The sequence below is a fragment of the Ornithorhynchus anatinus genome, chromosome X5 (assembly GCF_004115215.2).
Source record: "Ornithorhynchus anatinus isolate Pmale09 chromosome X5, mOrnAna1.pri.v4, whole genome shotgun sequence".
Taxonomy (NCBI): Eukaryota; Metazoa; Chordata; class Mammalia; order Monotremata; family Ornithorhynchidae; genus Ornithorhynchus; species Ornithorhynchus anatinus.
The window spans coordinates 58,483,428-58,498,447 of record NC_041753.1 but is presented as its reverse complement, the minus strand read 5'-3'; the positions used below and the strand labels follow the sequence as shown (position 1 = coordinate 58,498,447).

At 40.8% G+C, this 15,020-nt stretch overlaps 1 protein-coding gene across 2 annotated transcripts in view; it reads left to right on the top strand.

The window, feature by feature from the left end:
• Positions 1-15,020, top strand: part of CEMIP2 (cell migration inducing hyaluronidase 2) — a 90,596-nt gene that overhangs the window by 42,623 nt on the left and 32,953 nt on the right. For both annotated transcript variants that reach the window (XR_003756005.2, XM_029055593.2), the window contains exons 6-12: positions 360-548; positions 2,151-2,320; positions 4,613-4,822; positions 5,187-5,392; positions 6,459-6,528; positions 10,853-10,981; positions 12,718-12,806. Coding sequence is in view for 1 of the 2 variants with exons in the window: in XM_029055593.2 (XP_028911426.1) it covers positions 360-548; positions 2,151-2,320; positions 4,613-4,822; positions 5,187-5,392; positions 6,459-6,528; positions 10,853-10,981; positions 12,718-12,806 (1,063 nt within the window). In the remaining variant the exon portion in view is untranslated. The remainder of the gene's footprint in view (positions 1-359; positions 549-2,150; positions 2,321-4,612; positions 4,823-5,186; positions 5,393-6,458; positions 6,529-10,852; positions 10,982-12,717; positions 12,807-15,020) is intronic.

The following is a 15,020-nucleotide window of genomic DNA, read 5'->3' as shown; positions in this document are numbered from 1 at the left end:
CTTCTTAAAGGCAGGGACTGTGTCTTTTTAGCTGTTCTCCAAGTTCCTGTTATGGGGCTGTTGATAGCAAAAGATGTTGATTTAGTGGGGTTGTGGATTTGTTAGAGTTTCTCTTGGTTGGATCACTTCTGCCTCCAAGTTTTAAGGTAACATTTTGGGAGATATTTTAGTGTGCAGAATAGAGCTGTTTACCAACTGGCAGATGGCTTGTCTGTTTGATCAGAGCATTCAGAATATGTGGAAAGAACTTATGAGGCCTAGTCTACCCTAACTTCAGAGCCTAAGTACCAGCCATCAGAGTCCTGATATTGCATACAACAGCATTTAAACTGACAGGTGACTTTTGTTTGACTCTTTAGGGGTGCCTCTTTCGAGCTTCCAAGTAGAGGCCATAGACGGAGTGAAGTTGCATCTGGTGGATGACGTGAGTAGCTGGAAACCTGGAGACCAGATTGTGGTTGCCAGCACAGACTACTCAATGTACCAAGCGGAGGAATTTACTCTCCTTCCCTGCCCTGAGTGCAACAATTATCAGGTCAAAGTCAAAGGTACAGAATTGATGCTTTGTCTTTGTAAATGTATTCTCACTACTTTATAACTGAAGGCTTCCTTGGTAACCAGAACTCCCACCTTCCCCACTTGATAAAAGCAATAATAATTATGGTATTGATTAAGTACTATATGCGAAACTCTGGGGTGGATACAAGGCTATGAGATTGGACATGGTAACTCTGCCGCACAAAGCTCACAATCTATTTTATCCCTATTTTGCAAAAGAGGAAGCTGAGGCCCAGAGAGGTTAAATGACTAGCCCAAGATCACACAGCAGGCCAGTGGCCGAGCTGGGACTCAAACCCCGATGCATCGAGGTCTAATGTCACAAGCAGTCTTCTCCACTTGTAAGAGACCCTACACAATGAAAGCAAGCCAAACTGGTGAGCACCAGTGCGTTTTGTGTTGGTAGTCTCCATTTTTTTTAACTCTTTCCGATTCAGCTCCAGCTCTCTAGCCTTCTAAAAGGAGGAAATTCAAATTGGTTTTCCTTCTTGAAATGTGCTGAAAGTGAATTTCCATAGAACCAAGCCTGCTGTCTGAGAGGGATTCTCATTTAGGCTGATTTGGAGAGAGAGCAATACATAATAGGTTGTGTTGAACTATTTCATTCATTCATTCAATAGTATTGAACATATTATTATAGTATTGAACATATTATTGAACAATATTATAACATTATTATTATTATATTCAATATTATAGTATTGAACAATATTATAGTATTGAACATAGTATTGAACCTATTCGAACATAGGTTGTGTCGAACTATTTGAAATCGGCTTCATTTTGCGTTATAAAGATCTCTTAGCTGTATGAGTAGCTCCTTCTATGGTTAAGGTTATTCTTTGGTGAACTCAAAGTGCAGTGTGCACTTATTTGGAAAGAAGGGGGATTGAAACCACAAGGTGATCTGAAGTCCTCTGCTAGTTTTTGAACAAAGAAAAAAAAAACACCAAACCATGAATGGGTGAATCCCTGCATTTTAACATGTTTTAGACTTGTACTTTTCCTACTTTTTTACTTCAAGCAGGACAGAGTGCACAAAGAGAGATTTCACCAAGCCATCGGGCATGGGTTCTCTGGAAATTCCCACTCTCATTAACAAGTCAGAGTCTTTCCAACTCCATATGATTTATATTCTTCCTTCTTGGTTTTGCAAAATGAACAGTGCAAGTTAACCCCTTAGTAAAAATGATTTAGGAGCCAAATTAAGAATGCATTAAAAACACGAGCAAATGGTCGGGGACCATACATGCCTGGTATAGCTTAGGTGCCTTTTCCCAGAGCAGAACTAGGTGGCAGAAATGTAATGATATGTGAATTTAATGGGCACATGGAAACACAAACAACTTCAGGCCATAGAGTCTGAGAGAATTTCTGTCATGCTGAAATCACCTTGCCTCTGGCTTTCTGCCTCTCCATATAACTGATGTAGTGTTAGAAGTGGGGGAGGAAGGGGAGGACAAGGAGTGTGTGTGGTGTTGCTGAGTAGTGTGGGTTATATAAGGGAGAGAGCTACATTTGTTCATTTGTCCATGAGAAATTTCAGGTTTACTTGTTTTCTCTTGATTTTCTTTTTTTTTTCCCCTCTACAGAAACCCCTCAGTTCCTTCACATGGGAGAAATCGTGGACGGTGTGGACATGAGGGCAGAAGTTGGGGTTCTCACCCGGAATGTCATAATCAAAGGAGAGATGGAAACAGCTTGCTATGGTGACAACCAATGTCAGTTCTTCAATTATGACACCTTTGGGGGACACATCATGGTATGCATAGTGTTGAATTATTTTCTAGAATGCTTTCCTGCTACTTAAAGGCAGGTTGGTTGATATCCCCAGTTCTTCCATAAGAAATGTTTTCACCACATATTTTGGATAGAGTGTCATCTATCAGGAAAGAATGCGATGCAGTGTTGGGTGCATGTCCTTGACATGCCAAATATAACACACATTTCCTTCATTGTGAAATGCATTAATCACTCGTATATATTGAGCACTTACTATGTACAAGAGCACTGTACTAAACTCTTGAGTGACTACAATACAACAGAATTGATAGACATTCCCTGCCCACAAGGAGCTTATAGTCTAGAGGGGTAGACAGACACTAAAATAAATTACAGATATCAATCAATCGTATTTATTGAGAGTTTACTGTATGCAGAGCACTGTACTAGGCACTTGGGAGAGTATAATATAACAGAGTTGGTAGACGTGTTCCCTGCTCACAGTGAGTTGACAATCTAGAGGGCGAGATATAAATATATAAATAATATATATATAAATAAATGTACAGATATATATGTAAGTGCTGTGGGGCTGACGGGGTGAATAGAGGGTACAAATCCAAATGCAAAGGTGTCATAGAAGGGAGAGGAAACGGAATGAGGGCTTAGTTGGAGAAAGCCTCTTGGAAGAAATGTGATTTTAATCAAGAACACACTCCCCTTCCCCCCACGTTATAAGGAGAATGACTTAATGCCATCTCTTAATACCATCCATCAGACTTTAAGCTCCTAGAGGACAGGGCTTGTGTCTACCAGCTCTGTTGTATTATATTCTACTGAGCACTTAGTGCTGTGCACACAGTAAGCACTCAGTAAATACCACTGATTGACCACTCCATTAAAATGATGGAGAAATAGTTGCTCAAGGCCCTGGAATAGGAGTCATTTCCACCTGACCTCTTCTTGGGAATTTAAACTACTACTAATACTATTACTACTAATAATAATGGTATTTGTTAAGCACTTACTATGTGCCATGCACTGTTCTACGCACTGGGGTAGATACAAGGTCATCAGGTTTTCCCACACGGGGCTCACAGTCTTAATCCCCATTTTACAGATGAGGTAGCTGTGGCCCAGAGAAGTGAAATGACTTGCCCAAAGTCACACAGCTGATAAGTGGCAGACCCGGGATTAGAACCCATGACCTCCTTCTCCCAAGCCTGTGTTCTTTCCACTAAGCCATGTGAGGCATTGGGAACAAGTTTGTTCATGCTAGAGAATAAGAATAAGTAGTTCTGAGGTTTCTTTTTTTTCCCTTTCTAAGCATGAAATCCTATAATCATTTGATTAGGTACAAAAAGATTTGTATTTGGTTGTACTAATAGATAATGCATTGGGATCATGGGTGAGTAAAAACATATTGGGAAGGCAGTGGAGTTTTTGTACACTCCATTGAACAAGCTCTAGTGTTTTGGATATTGTTCTTATACTCCATTCTGAAATCTTGGTCAATTTTATTTTGTTAGTGTGATAACTGACACAGACCTCCCTAACATTCGTGAATGAAAGGGTATGTTAGGGGAATATTTGGGTTGTCATTGATGCAAGAGCTGGTAAAGATTTTTTGGAGGGCTCTGTAATTTGGTGAAGGCAAAGATAATTTTCAGATGTTAAAACACACAGCAGCATGACCTAGTGGAAAGAACATGAGCCTTGGAGTCAGCAGACCTGGGTTCTAATTCTGGCTCCACCACTTGTTTGCTGTGTGATTTGGGGCAAGTTACTTGATTTCTCTGTGTCTCACATTTCTCATCTGTAAAATAGGGATTAAACCCCACTTCGAACTACTTAAACTGTTAGTCCCATGTTTGGACAGGGAGTGTATCCAACCTGATTATCTTTACCCCAGTGCTTTAGTACAGTGTTCAGCACACAGTAAGCACTTAGCGAGTGCCATAATAATCATTGTCATCATTGTAAAATGTTCTGATTATTGCCTGTCCACTTTTGTGTGAGTGTGGTTGTGGAAACCAACTGGTAATGAAACAGGATTAACTAACTCCTATTCATGTACGGGAAGGAGTGTTTTCTGTGTCGTGCCATAGTTACTGGAGTAAATAGAGTAAGTTTTCAATCAACTGGCAAGGACTGTTGAGCCTTACTATCCTGCATCTATGAAATTATGACAAGAAGTGGTCTGCGTAGTTACTAAGCGGTTCTGTGATTCAGAGAAACGAAATGTGAATCGGGTGGATTTGCATATGCCCTAAGTGATATGTTTTGGTCTGGCAACAAGGAATCGATTGACCGTGGATGATTTGTGTTTTAGATAAAGAAAAATTTCTCCTCTGTCCATCTTTCTCATGTGGAACTGAAGCATATGGGCCAGCAGCAAATTGGTAGCTACCCTGTTCATTTTCACCACTGTGGAGATGTGGATGACAAAGGAGGGTACAGACCCCAGACATATGTGGACGGCCTCTCTATCCATCACTGCTTTTCCCGATGCATTTCTGTTCACGCCACTAATGGTTTGCTGGTAGGTAGTCTCAAATTAGTGTTCAAAAGTGGAGGCCCGGGCCCATTATCAAATCAAATTCCTTTGTGCCCTGTTTTGTTGGTGACCTTTTAATCATGCTTAAATAGTTGGTTTTGCACTATGCGTCTGCCTGTTTTCGGTATAATGAGCCTTCAGATAGACTTCTCTTACTGCAGTAAGCCAAATCCTCCGGCCAAGGAAATGACATTACCGGGGGATAAATAAAACTTGACATTTGACTTTGCCATCACGGCTAAGGCAGAGACTTCCTTTTGCAATTGTGTAGAGCATGTTAAACTGAATAGCACTTGTTGCTTGAATCTCAATAAATCCTCTTACTAATGACATAATGAACTTTCTACAGATAAAAGACACCATTGGCTTTGACACACTAGGTCATTGTTTCTTCTTGGAAGATGGTATTGAACAGAGGAATATTCTGTTTCGCAACCTTGGACTCGTCACCAAACCAGGCACTCTCCTTCCCACTGACAGAAATAATACCATGTGCACTGCCATTAGAGATAAAGTGTTTGGAAGTTACGTTCCCGTGCCTGCCACAGATTGCATGTGAGTACTGGGCCAGCGAGCTAACTGATTTTGGGGTGGGTTGCCATTTTGAAGCAGCTTTTGGAGTGTATGTGATGAGCGAAATCCTTTAGACAGCCTAGATTTCCCTAAGGTATTTTTTCTGTGGTATACGGTCAACTGTTTGACTTAATAGTCTCTTCTGCCAAACAAACATGCTAAGACATGTTTTTGTGTGTTTTAAAGGAATGTATGCAGTGTTTGTTTGGTATCCTGTCAACTATCTTAATATGAGCAAACAGTGGTTTTTTTTTTGTCTAAACCAGATTTCTCAGTCAGCTACTTCGGCACTCTCCAAATTAATCACCTGTGTATACCAATTCCAGATTGACCAGCTATTTGGCTGAACCTGGATTTATTGCTGTTATTGTAACTCAGGAGGCAATTTTCTTTTACAGAAACTCATTGGGGATATAGGAGCTAGTGGAGCTTGGGTTGCTCAGCTGCCTGAAATTTGGGGAGGTCTGTCACAGGTGCACCCTCCCCCATCCTCCCAACACATACACCTAGGTCCAGAAAAACCCACAGTCGTTCTTTTAGCTTGCCACCCAAGAAGACACACTCCCACATTTTAAAAACTTAAAAAGAGGACATGGAAGCCTCTCTCTCTTTCCCCATCAGGACCCGTGGAGGCCATGGCTAAATCAACTAGACAAGGGATAGCTGGTCTCTGTTCGGAATATCCTGTTTTAACCTATTGTATATTTGGGGCGTGCTCTAGTTTTGAAGAGACTTTTAGGGTGTTTTTGAAGAGCAGCCCTTTAGATAGCCTATGGAAATGTGGGTGTACATGGGATCCATCGCACACAAATGGAGTGATTTCAGAGTTATCGCAGGGTTGTTGGCAAAAATATAATCTCAAATGGAAGATTCACATTTCTCTTCAAAAACACTAACTTCATTACCAGAGGGAAGAAACTGGTTAAACCAGTTCAGCGCATCACCTTGACCTTTCCTAATGAGGGGCTGAGTAATGAGTAATGATAATTTGCCATTCAAATAGGAAGGCTATGAAGTCATGACTTTATTTTTGAACAATGCATTGCAGGGCTGTTTCAACTTTCTGGATTGCTCACCCCAACAATCATCTGATTAATAATGCAGCTGCAGGCTCACAGGTGAGTCACATGCGTGCTCCCTCTTTCTCTTCCCTCCCCTCCACCCAATCATCTTGTCAAATAATGCATGTTACAAATCCCAGTTGTGCTTTTATGTAGACGATCTCTTCTGTGTCCTGGGTTGGTATGAATACCAACTGTCTTGTCAGAATACTGAGCTACTTTGTTCAGGCAAGAACAGAAAATAATTCTTGGCTCATTTCTAGATCATTAATCCCTATATAAGGATTAGTGTATATAATAAGTCAGCTGGGAACAATAGGTCTTCGGAGTGCAGCCATACTGATATCAAGACTTCTTTTGACCCTCCTCCAGTGTGTATTGTTAGTGTGCTGTGTGCCTTCTGTGTCCAGGATTTCTTACGGCTTCCCTAGTTTTAACTGTCACATTTGAGTCTCGAGTTTGGATCAAGATGGGTCAAAAGCTTGAGCAGGGAGACCGAGTAGTAGTGTTAGCAATTTATTGGCCACCCATTTGGTGCAGTGCACTATACTAGGTGCTCAGGAAGTACAGAATAACGAAGAGCTATGTTCTCTGTCCTCAAGGAGCTTAGCTTCTCTTTCTTGAACAGATTGACTTATAAAATGCAGTCACAAATGTCAGCTCTGTAGTGTCGCACTTTTGTTTCTTTGGCTAGAAAATAGTTTTCCACAGCTCTACAACCTAATACAAAGTTTATAAATCTTAGAGAAGCAGCATGGCTCAGTGGAAAGAGCATGGGCTTGGGAGTCAGAGGTCATGGGTTCTAATCCTGGCTCCGCCACTTGTCAGCTGTGTGACCTTGGGCAAGCCACTTAACTTCTCTGGGCCTCAGTTCCCTCACCTGTAAAATGGGGATTAAGACTGTGAGCCTCTTGTGGGACAACCTAATTACCTTGTATCTACCCCAATGCTTAGAACAGTGCTTGGCACATAGTAAGTGCTTACTAAATACCACCATTATTATTATTATTATTGTTAAGCTATATTTGGTCAGAGTAGATATAGTCTGATTGGCACAGGACCTCTAATATGCCCTCTTAACATTTCCTAATTTTTCCCAAAGAGAAGGGCAGGGTCCAGTTTTTAAAAAATGAAGGAAAAGGGTGGGGAAGAGCACTACAAAGAAGGAAAAGGCTTGTTTTTTTCCCCCCCTAGGAGATTTAAATATATCTTAAAATATTCTAGCTTGTGGTAAAAGGTTTACTAAAGAGCAGAGTCTTCTCTGGCAAACTAACAGCACGAGGAGAATGTCTGTAATTCCTCCTATAAAGATAATGTTGCTCAAGAAAATCAATTTTCAGTAAATTTCAGGCATTCTGTGGAAAAATTGAATTTGTTAATATGGCGACAAGATCCTGTTTCTTTTTGTTGTGCCTAGTAGCATCTTAAACCCTGAAATGTTTACAGGGAAGATACATCTCTCTCCATAGATGACATAAAAAGTCTAAAAGCATCCATCTTTTGACCTATCTGAATTCTGGGTAAAATAATTTCTCATATGTATTTGGAGAACCATGGAGGAGAGTGCACAACCCAATGGAAACAGTTCTTGAAATTGTGAAGAAAGGTTATATATATATTGTGCTATGGGGTGCATTCACCTGGGGTAACAATAATAATAATAACAATGTTGGTGTTTGTTAAGTGCTTACTATGTGCCGAGCACTGTTCTAAGCTCTGGGGTAGATACAGGGTAATCAGGTTGTCCCATGTGAGGCTCACAGTCTCAATCCCCATTTTACAGATGAGGTAACTGAGGCATAGAGAAATGAAGTGATTTGCCCAAGGTCACCCAGCAGGAAGTGATGGAGACAGGATTAGAATCCAGGTCCTTCCGACTTCCAGACCTATGCTCTATCTACTAGGCCATGCTCTTCTCTGGCCCTTTCATTCTTGTGCCACTATGCTTTTCTCTCTACCTAGAGAAACCATTCCAGAAAAGGCAGTGTTTGGCAGAATCTTTATTAGCAAAAGTAAATCAAACCCTTTCTTCTTTGTACACCTTTTCACTGACCTTGTACTAAGTTCCCCTTTACCTGTTTTAGAGCTGCAGGAAACAGCTGTGGGCTTCTGAGTCCCAGATTGCTACAGTTGTTACTCTTGGTTTTTTCAGCCTGCAAGATCTGCCTGCAGCTGTATCAAGCTCCACCTCCTTCCACGGCTGGCCTCAAATGTTCTTTTTCTGTACTATCAACTTTGTCTTGTAGACAGGATTAAAGACAAACATTTCCCCAAATAATCTATCAGCAAAGTCTAATTTGGGGCTTTTCTAAAGGAAAACTATGTTTTAGTTTGCCTACTTTCTCCACTTGCTTTCCAGATTCTTCAGGACAATATTCTTAAATATTTTTAAATTTCCTCTTGTTTTTTTTTTTTTCAAACTTGGATTATAAATGTTCTCTCCTGCACATTAATGGTAAATAATGGTAAGTAAATAGGACCATGGCTTTCTTCTAAGAGTGATCTATAGCATTTCTTTAGTATCTTCACACATGATCTTTAGCATTTTCTGCACTCAGAATTCTCCAGCTTCTGTTAGATACAGTTACTCTCTTCTAAAATGAATAAGATTTCAAGGCCAGCTAAGATTCCAACTGGTGGTTTTTCTTGAGGGAAATTTTTTTTCAGACATGAAGCACATCAGGGTTGTAGTGAAACAAGGGAATAGAGTGCACACTGCTTGTCAGAACAACAGCCAATAGGACTTGACTTGAACATCCACTGGTATTGCATCATTCATTTTTGGTGCCCTGATTTTTTTTTTTTGTGGGAAGAATTATTTTCAGATTTTAAAATGTAGGGGAAAAACAGCATTGCTCAAATTCAGAGAGTAAAAGTCCACTTCTTCCTTTCCACTGAAACAGCTGTCACCATGCTTCAGTTGCTCTCCTCATATCCCAAAACACAGCCTCAGCCTCCTTACTAGTCTGCCAGCCTTGTGCGTCTCCCCACTTCAGTTTGTACTGCTCTGCTGGCCGGACCATCTTTCTAACATACGGCTTGGCACACATCTCTTCTCTCCTCCAAAGCCTCCAGTGGCCATACATTTCCTTCCTCATCAAGTAGAAACTGCTTACCATCGACCTCAAGGATTTCTGCTAACTTTCTCTATCTTACGTTTCAGCCTCTCTTCACCCGCTACTCCCCAGCTCGCACCCTTCATTCTTCCCAAGCTCACCTTCCAACCGGTCCTCCCTCTTGACTTTCCCTCCTTCGACCCTTTGCTCGCTCTGGCCCCTTGCATCTGCAGCACCTTTCTCCTTCAAATCCATCATACTGTAGCTCTCGCCATCTTCAAAACCCTCTTAAAAAAATCCCATCCCCTTCAAGAGGTTTTCTCCTGGTTTAATTCCCAGCACCCCAAATTGCGTCACCCCAATGGCCTCCCTTAAGCACTTTTGCATGTGTGTTCCACTTTGCACCAATGGGAATGTGACTGGTCAGGAAGAGAGAGAGCATGTGTGGGACAGTGGAAACTACTAGCACTATAATCAGTTTCCATCCAGAAGGCTCGGGGCCTGGGTTCTAATCCCATCGCTGCTTGTCTGCTCCATGACTTTGTGCAAGTCACTTAACTTCTCCAGCCCTCAGTTACCGCAGCCGAGAAATGGGGATTAATATTGTGAATCCCATGTGGGGCATGGACTGCACCGAACCTGATTAGCTTGCATCTACCCCAGTGCTTAGTACAGTGCCTGGCACAGAGTAAGTGCTTAACAAATATCATAAAAATAAAGACTCAGAACTGAAGCTCATCCATTGTTCACGACAGGAAAAAGCCATCATCGTAATCTATGTAGAAACAATTGTACATTCAATTCAGCTATTTCATACTGACAGGTCCATGCTACCTGTAGTATTCTTGTTCTTTCTCCAATTCCCTCATTTTGTCAATAAATTCTGTCTCCTTGACTCTCCCACTAGACAGAGACCATAACTTTGGACTTCTGGTGTACTCGTCCAGGTGCTTAATAGAGCGCCGTGGTGGTTATTGAATACCATTGATATGACATTTGTAACTGTCTAGGTGAAATGATCCTTTCCTAAATGTGCCAGAGAGAGGTACTACATTAGAGTGATAAGACTAAACATTTTGGTAGCATAATCCAACCATCTCTCTCTTACCTATTTCAGAGCCCAAAATGACATTCATTTTAAAAGTCTGGTGTAACTAAATGTGCTAGGTGAGGTTTTTTTCACCCCCTCATCTTTTCTTATACTGAATCATAAATTTTTTACAATTGTTTACAAAGTAGAAAATGTCTTGGGGAAATGTCACACGAAACCAAGCCAAAAGGCCTCTCAGTAATAATATCTTAATGATCTCTTCTTTTGATTATAGGATGCTGGAATATGGTATTTATTCCACAAGGTACCTACGGGAGAATCCAGTAAACTGCTTGGACTGACCAAAGCTGAGCTTACACCTTTAGGCATTTTTTATAACAACAGAGTTCATTCAAATTTTAAGGTAGGCCCTACTGTTTTCAACACCAAGACTACATTTTACAGAAGAACAGGTGAATTCATGTGAGGAACACAATTCAGAAAATGGGCTAGAGTTTACCTTTAAATGTCTCGTTGTGTATATTTTGCCTGAAGGAACTATCATGAGAAAAGGATGATCTATAGAGAGGTCTAGACCCCCCCCCCCGCCCCAAACACTACCCCACCACTGTCTTCCTTCCATGGTGTGTGGTTCTGTATTTAGTGCGTACTGTGCTTTGACTATTTCATCCTCTTACTGTATGTTGTCTGCCAGTCATCTCTGATTAGGTTATAAGCAGCTTGACGGGAGTGAACATGCCATCTTTAGTTTTTGTGATGCCAGTTAATCTAGTCCCTTGCAAATTTATTAATATTTGAATGAAAGACTGAAGGAATAAAGTATTGCCTTGGCAGTTTTGGCCTGGAAAATTTTTGTCTCACAGATTAAAAAGTCTTTACCAGGCCCGTCAATTATATAGGCATTTGAATTGCCACAGTCTGTCACAGATCATGTGCTGACATAAATCTGCTTGCAATCAATATTCATCCCTGTGGCTTTCAAAAATACTGCCGTGCGGTGGGAACTTCTGCCTGCCTGTGTATAATGGACACGAATGGTAGTTCTCTAGACTTTAAGCTCCTTGTGAGCAGGGAATGTCTAGCAACTCTGGTATATTGTACTCTCCCAAGCACTTAGTACAGTGCTCCGCAGTCAGTAAGCGCTCAATAAATACCACTGATTGATAGTTTAAAAATTGTATGTGTGTTGAATTATTCAGAGCCCCCATTAAAATCCACAGCATGTTGCAATTTGAGCTGTTTATCCTCATCACTCAGGGGGAAAAAAAGCAATTGGAGAAAAGCAATTGCCTCCAGATATGAAGTTCTGTTGAGTCTTTGTGAGGTGAATGTTGATCAAGTTAATAGCATTTGAAAGTAGCTGTTCAAAGTGGAAATCCTCGGGTTCGCAATTGTGTGGCAGGGCAAAAAATGGCATTTGTTGATAAGGCTCTCCGAAATTTCATTGGCATGAGACTATGCCTTGGATATTTGTCCCTTTTAAAGTTTTCATTCTCTAAAATCTAGGATTATACTTTTTGAGGTAAAATGATTGGAATGGTTGAGTAGGTTTCATTTTGGCATATTTATGGAATGGCATTCTCCAAAATTAGTTAATCGAGCCTATGGTGGGTAGAAATCACAAATAGTCTATTTTACACTCAGGGTAACTTCAAAAGAAATGTGTATTGTTTTCAGGGGACTCCTGAGTGGAGCAGAAACTCTGGTCCATTCCATTTGTGTACTATAGAGTCTTATTTCCCTTTCTAAAAGCTGCAGCTGAACACTCCCTCAATCAGATACCCTGATAAGTGATTGAAATCAATTGGGACTATAGTTCTTAGAAGAAAAAAGAAAAACCACACACATACCAAGCCCATATGTATGTCTGCATCAAACACTGTTTAGGGACTAAGTGAACTTTCCCAGGTTCTATTTTTTGGGGCCTCCTTGGAAAAGTAGTCATTGAAATTTCAGGGAATGAAGAGCTAAATTAGATTAAAATACCAAGCCCCGAAAAAGCACAGAAGTCTTTTCAGAATACCCCCGGGAGTTCTAGGATTATTGTGAAAAAGAGCTGGGCTAGAATTTTGCTTGTTTGGATTTGTATGTGTGTGGGCATGGATTTTCGTACTCATGAATCTTAATTATGTCTTCTAGGCTGGATTATTTGTGGACAAAGGTGTGAAAACATCCAATGCTAGTGCTTCTGATCCCAGGGAATATCTCTGTTTGGATAACAGTGCAAGGTAGGTAGCAGAACTCATCTATTTAGTCATGTTTCATGTATGCTAAGCCAAGGAAAAGGCACTTTCCAAATTAGGCCAACGAGTTCTCTCCGGGTTTTAAGAAGTCTAGACTTCCTTGTTTTTATCAGGGAAACACAAGACCTTCTACCTAACAGCTGTCTGGTGCCATACATCCTGTTCAAATGTGGCTTTCCCCTACTTCACTCACAGCTTGTGATGCTGAGCTGATGTTTTAAAATGCCCTTGTTTCTATCTGGTTCAGTGTACACTGAAAAATACCGGTGAACTCTAACAATTCCTCAGGAATTGCCAATTTAGTGACTTACAATAATACAAATATTTCTGACATTTCTTGAGTGTAATGACCCTTACAGTCCCGATCATATATGGGACCCTCAGTATAGCATGGCCTCATGGAGAGAGCATGGGCCTGGGAGTCGGGGCCCTGGTTTCCAATCCCACCTTTGCCACTTAATTGAATTAATTGAGGTAATTAACTTACCTACTGTGTGACTTTGGGCAAGTGACTTCACTTCTCTGTGCCTCAGTTCCCTCATTTGCAAAATGGGGATTCAATATCTGTTCTTAGACTTAAACTGGAGATGATCATGTATCTACCCCAGTGCTTAGTACAGTGCTTGGCACAGAGTAAGTGCTTAACATATACCACAAATAATTATTATTATTACAGATGTGTAGACTGAGGCACAGAAAGATTAAGTGATTTGCTTCAAGTCATACGCATGGCAAGTGCCAGAGCTAGAACCCGGGTTTTCTGACTCTCATTAAGCCACATTTACTTCCTGACAAACACTGTACTAAGCTCAGGAGGGCTCATAATCTAAAAGGGATGGGAGACATACATATAAAGAAATACAGGTGAAATCCAGTAATTCAATTTTAAAAAAAAGTTCACTGCTAAGAGTCAGTAGTCCAAAGTCTCTTCTCCACTCCAAGCAAGGATGTCCGTGGTTTAAACCATCTCAACCCTCCCAGTGTTCCAAATGTTGGGAAGGTAGCTTAAGCAAGCAAGCAAGCAGTCAAACGGATATTTATTGAGCATTTACTGTGTGCAAAGCACTGTACTAAGCGCTTGGGAGAGTAAAGTACAACCAAGTTGGTAGACATGTTTCCTGCCCACAACGAGCTTACAGTCTAGATGGAGAGCAGACATTAATATAAATAATTAAATTACAGATATGTATGTATGTAAGTGGAGCTGAGGGTGGGGTGACTATCAAATGCCCAAAGGGAAGTACATAGATGACACAGTTGGAAAATCTAGTTTAATATGGTTCAGTGTCTTCCCTCCACCACCCCTGACGGTTTAGGATGAAGTCTGGGAAGTGGAGCTGGGAATGGGCTGGGAACATGGAGAGGAAATGAAAGGATTTCAAATCTGGAAATGAGTTTCAAATCTGGAAATGAGCGTACTGCTTAGAAATGATTACAGGAGGTGAAGGGTCAGACTAAGGAGGATGACTAAGAATGTTTAAAAAGTCGAAGCTGAAAGTATATGACCTTTTTTTTTAGAACTGTGGAATGAATTATGAAAACTTTTTTAACTCTGTGTCCTGTGAAAACTGGCGATTCTAGGTGAACATTGTTTCTCTCGATTTAGACCTGCTTGGACATTGTTAATGATGACTTAAAGGCAAGGGTCCACCATCTTAATGTCCAGAACGGCCCAGGCCACTTCCCAAGGAACAGTCCACTCCACCTAACTTAAAATGACTGTCCTCTAACTAGCCAGCTTCATCCTCCTTTTCCCTACTAGCCTCCTCTGACTTTCTTCCAGGTGATGATGTCCTCGGGTAAGTGAATGAGTTTCTATTTGGGAGGGAGTAAATAGGGAACTTGCTATCTCCTGTGTGTGGGGCTAGCTATAGGTTGACAGACACACAAGTTCCTCAGTGTTGATCAATAATATAATAATTATAATATAATATAATTATAATATAATAATAAGATACCAAAAATAGGGAAAGCATTTCTGAGAGTGAAAAAATTAAGAGGTTGTCTAGTTATGTTTGAGGTTTTCTACAGGGCACTTTGAGATGTGTTGATTTTTCTCCTAAAGTTTTTTTTTTTTAAATGGCATTCTTAAGCACTTACTATGTCAAGCATTGTTCTAACCACTGGGGTAGATAAAAGTTAATCAGGTCAGACACAGTCCCTGTTCCGTACAGGACTCACAGTCCAAGTAGGAAGGAG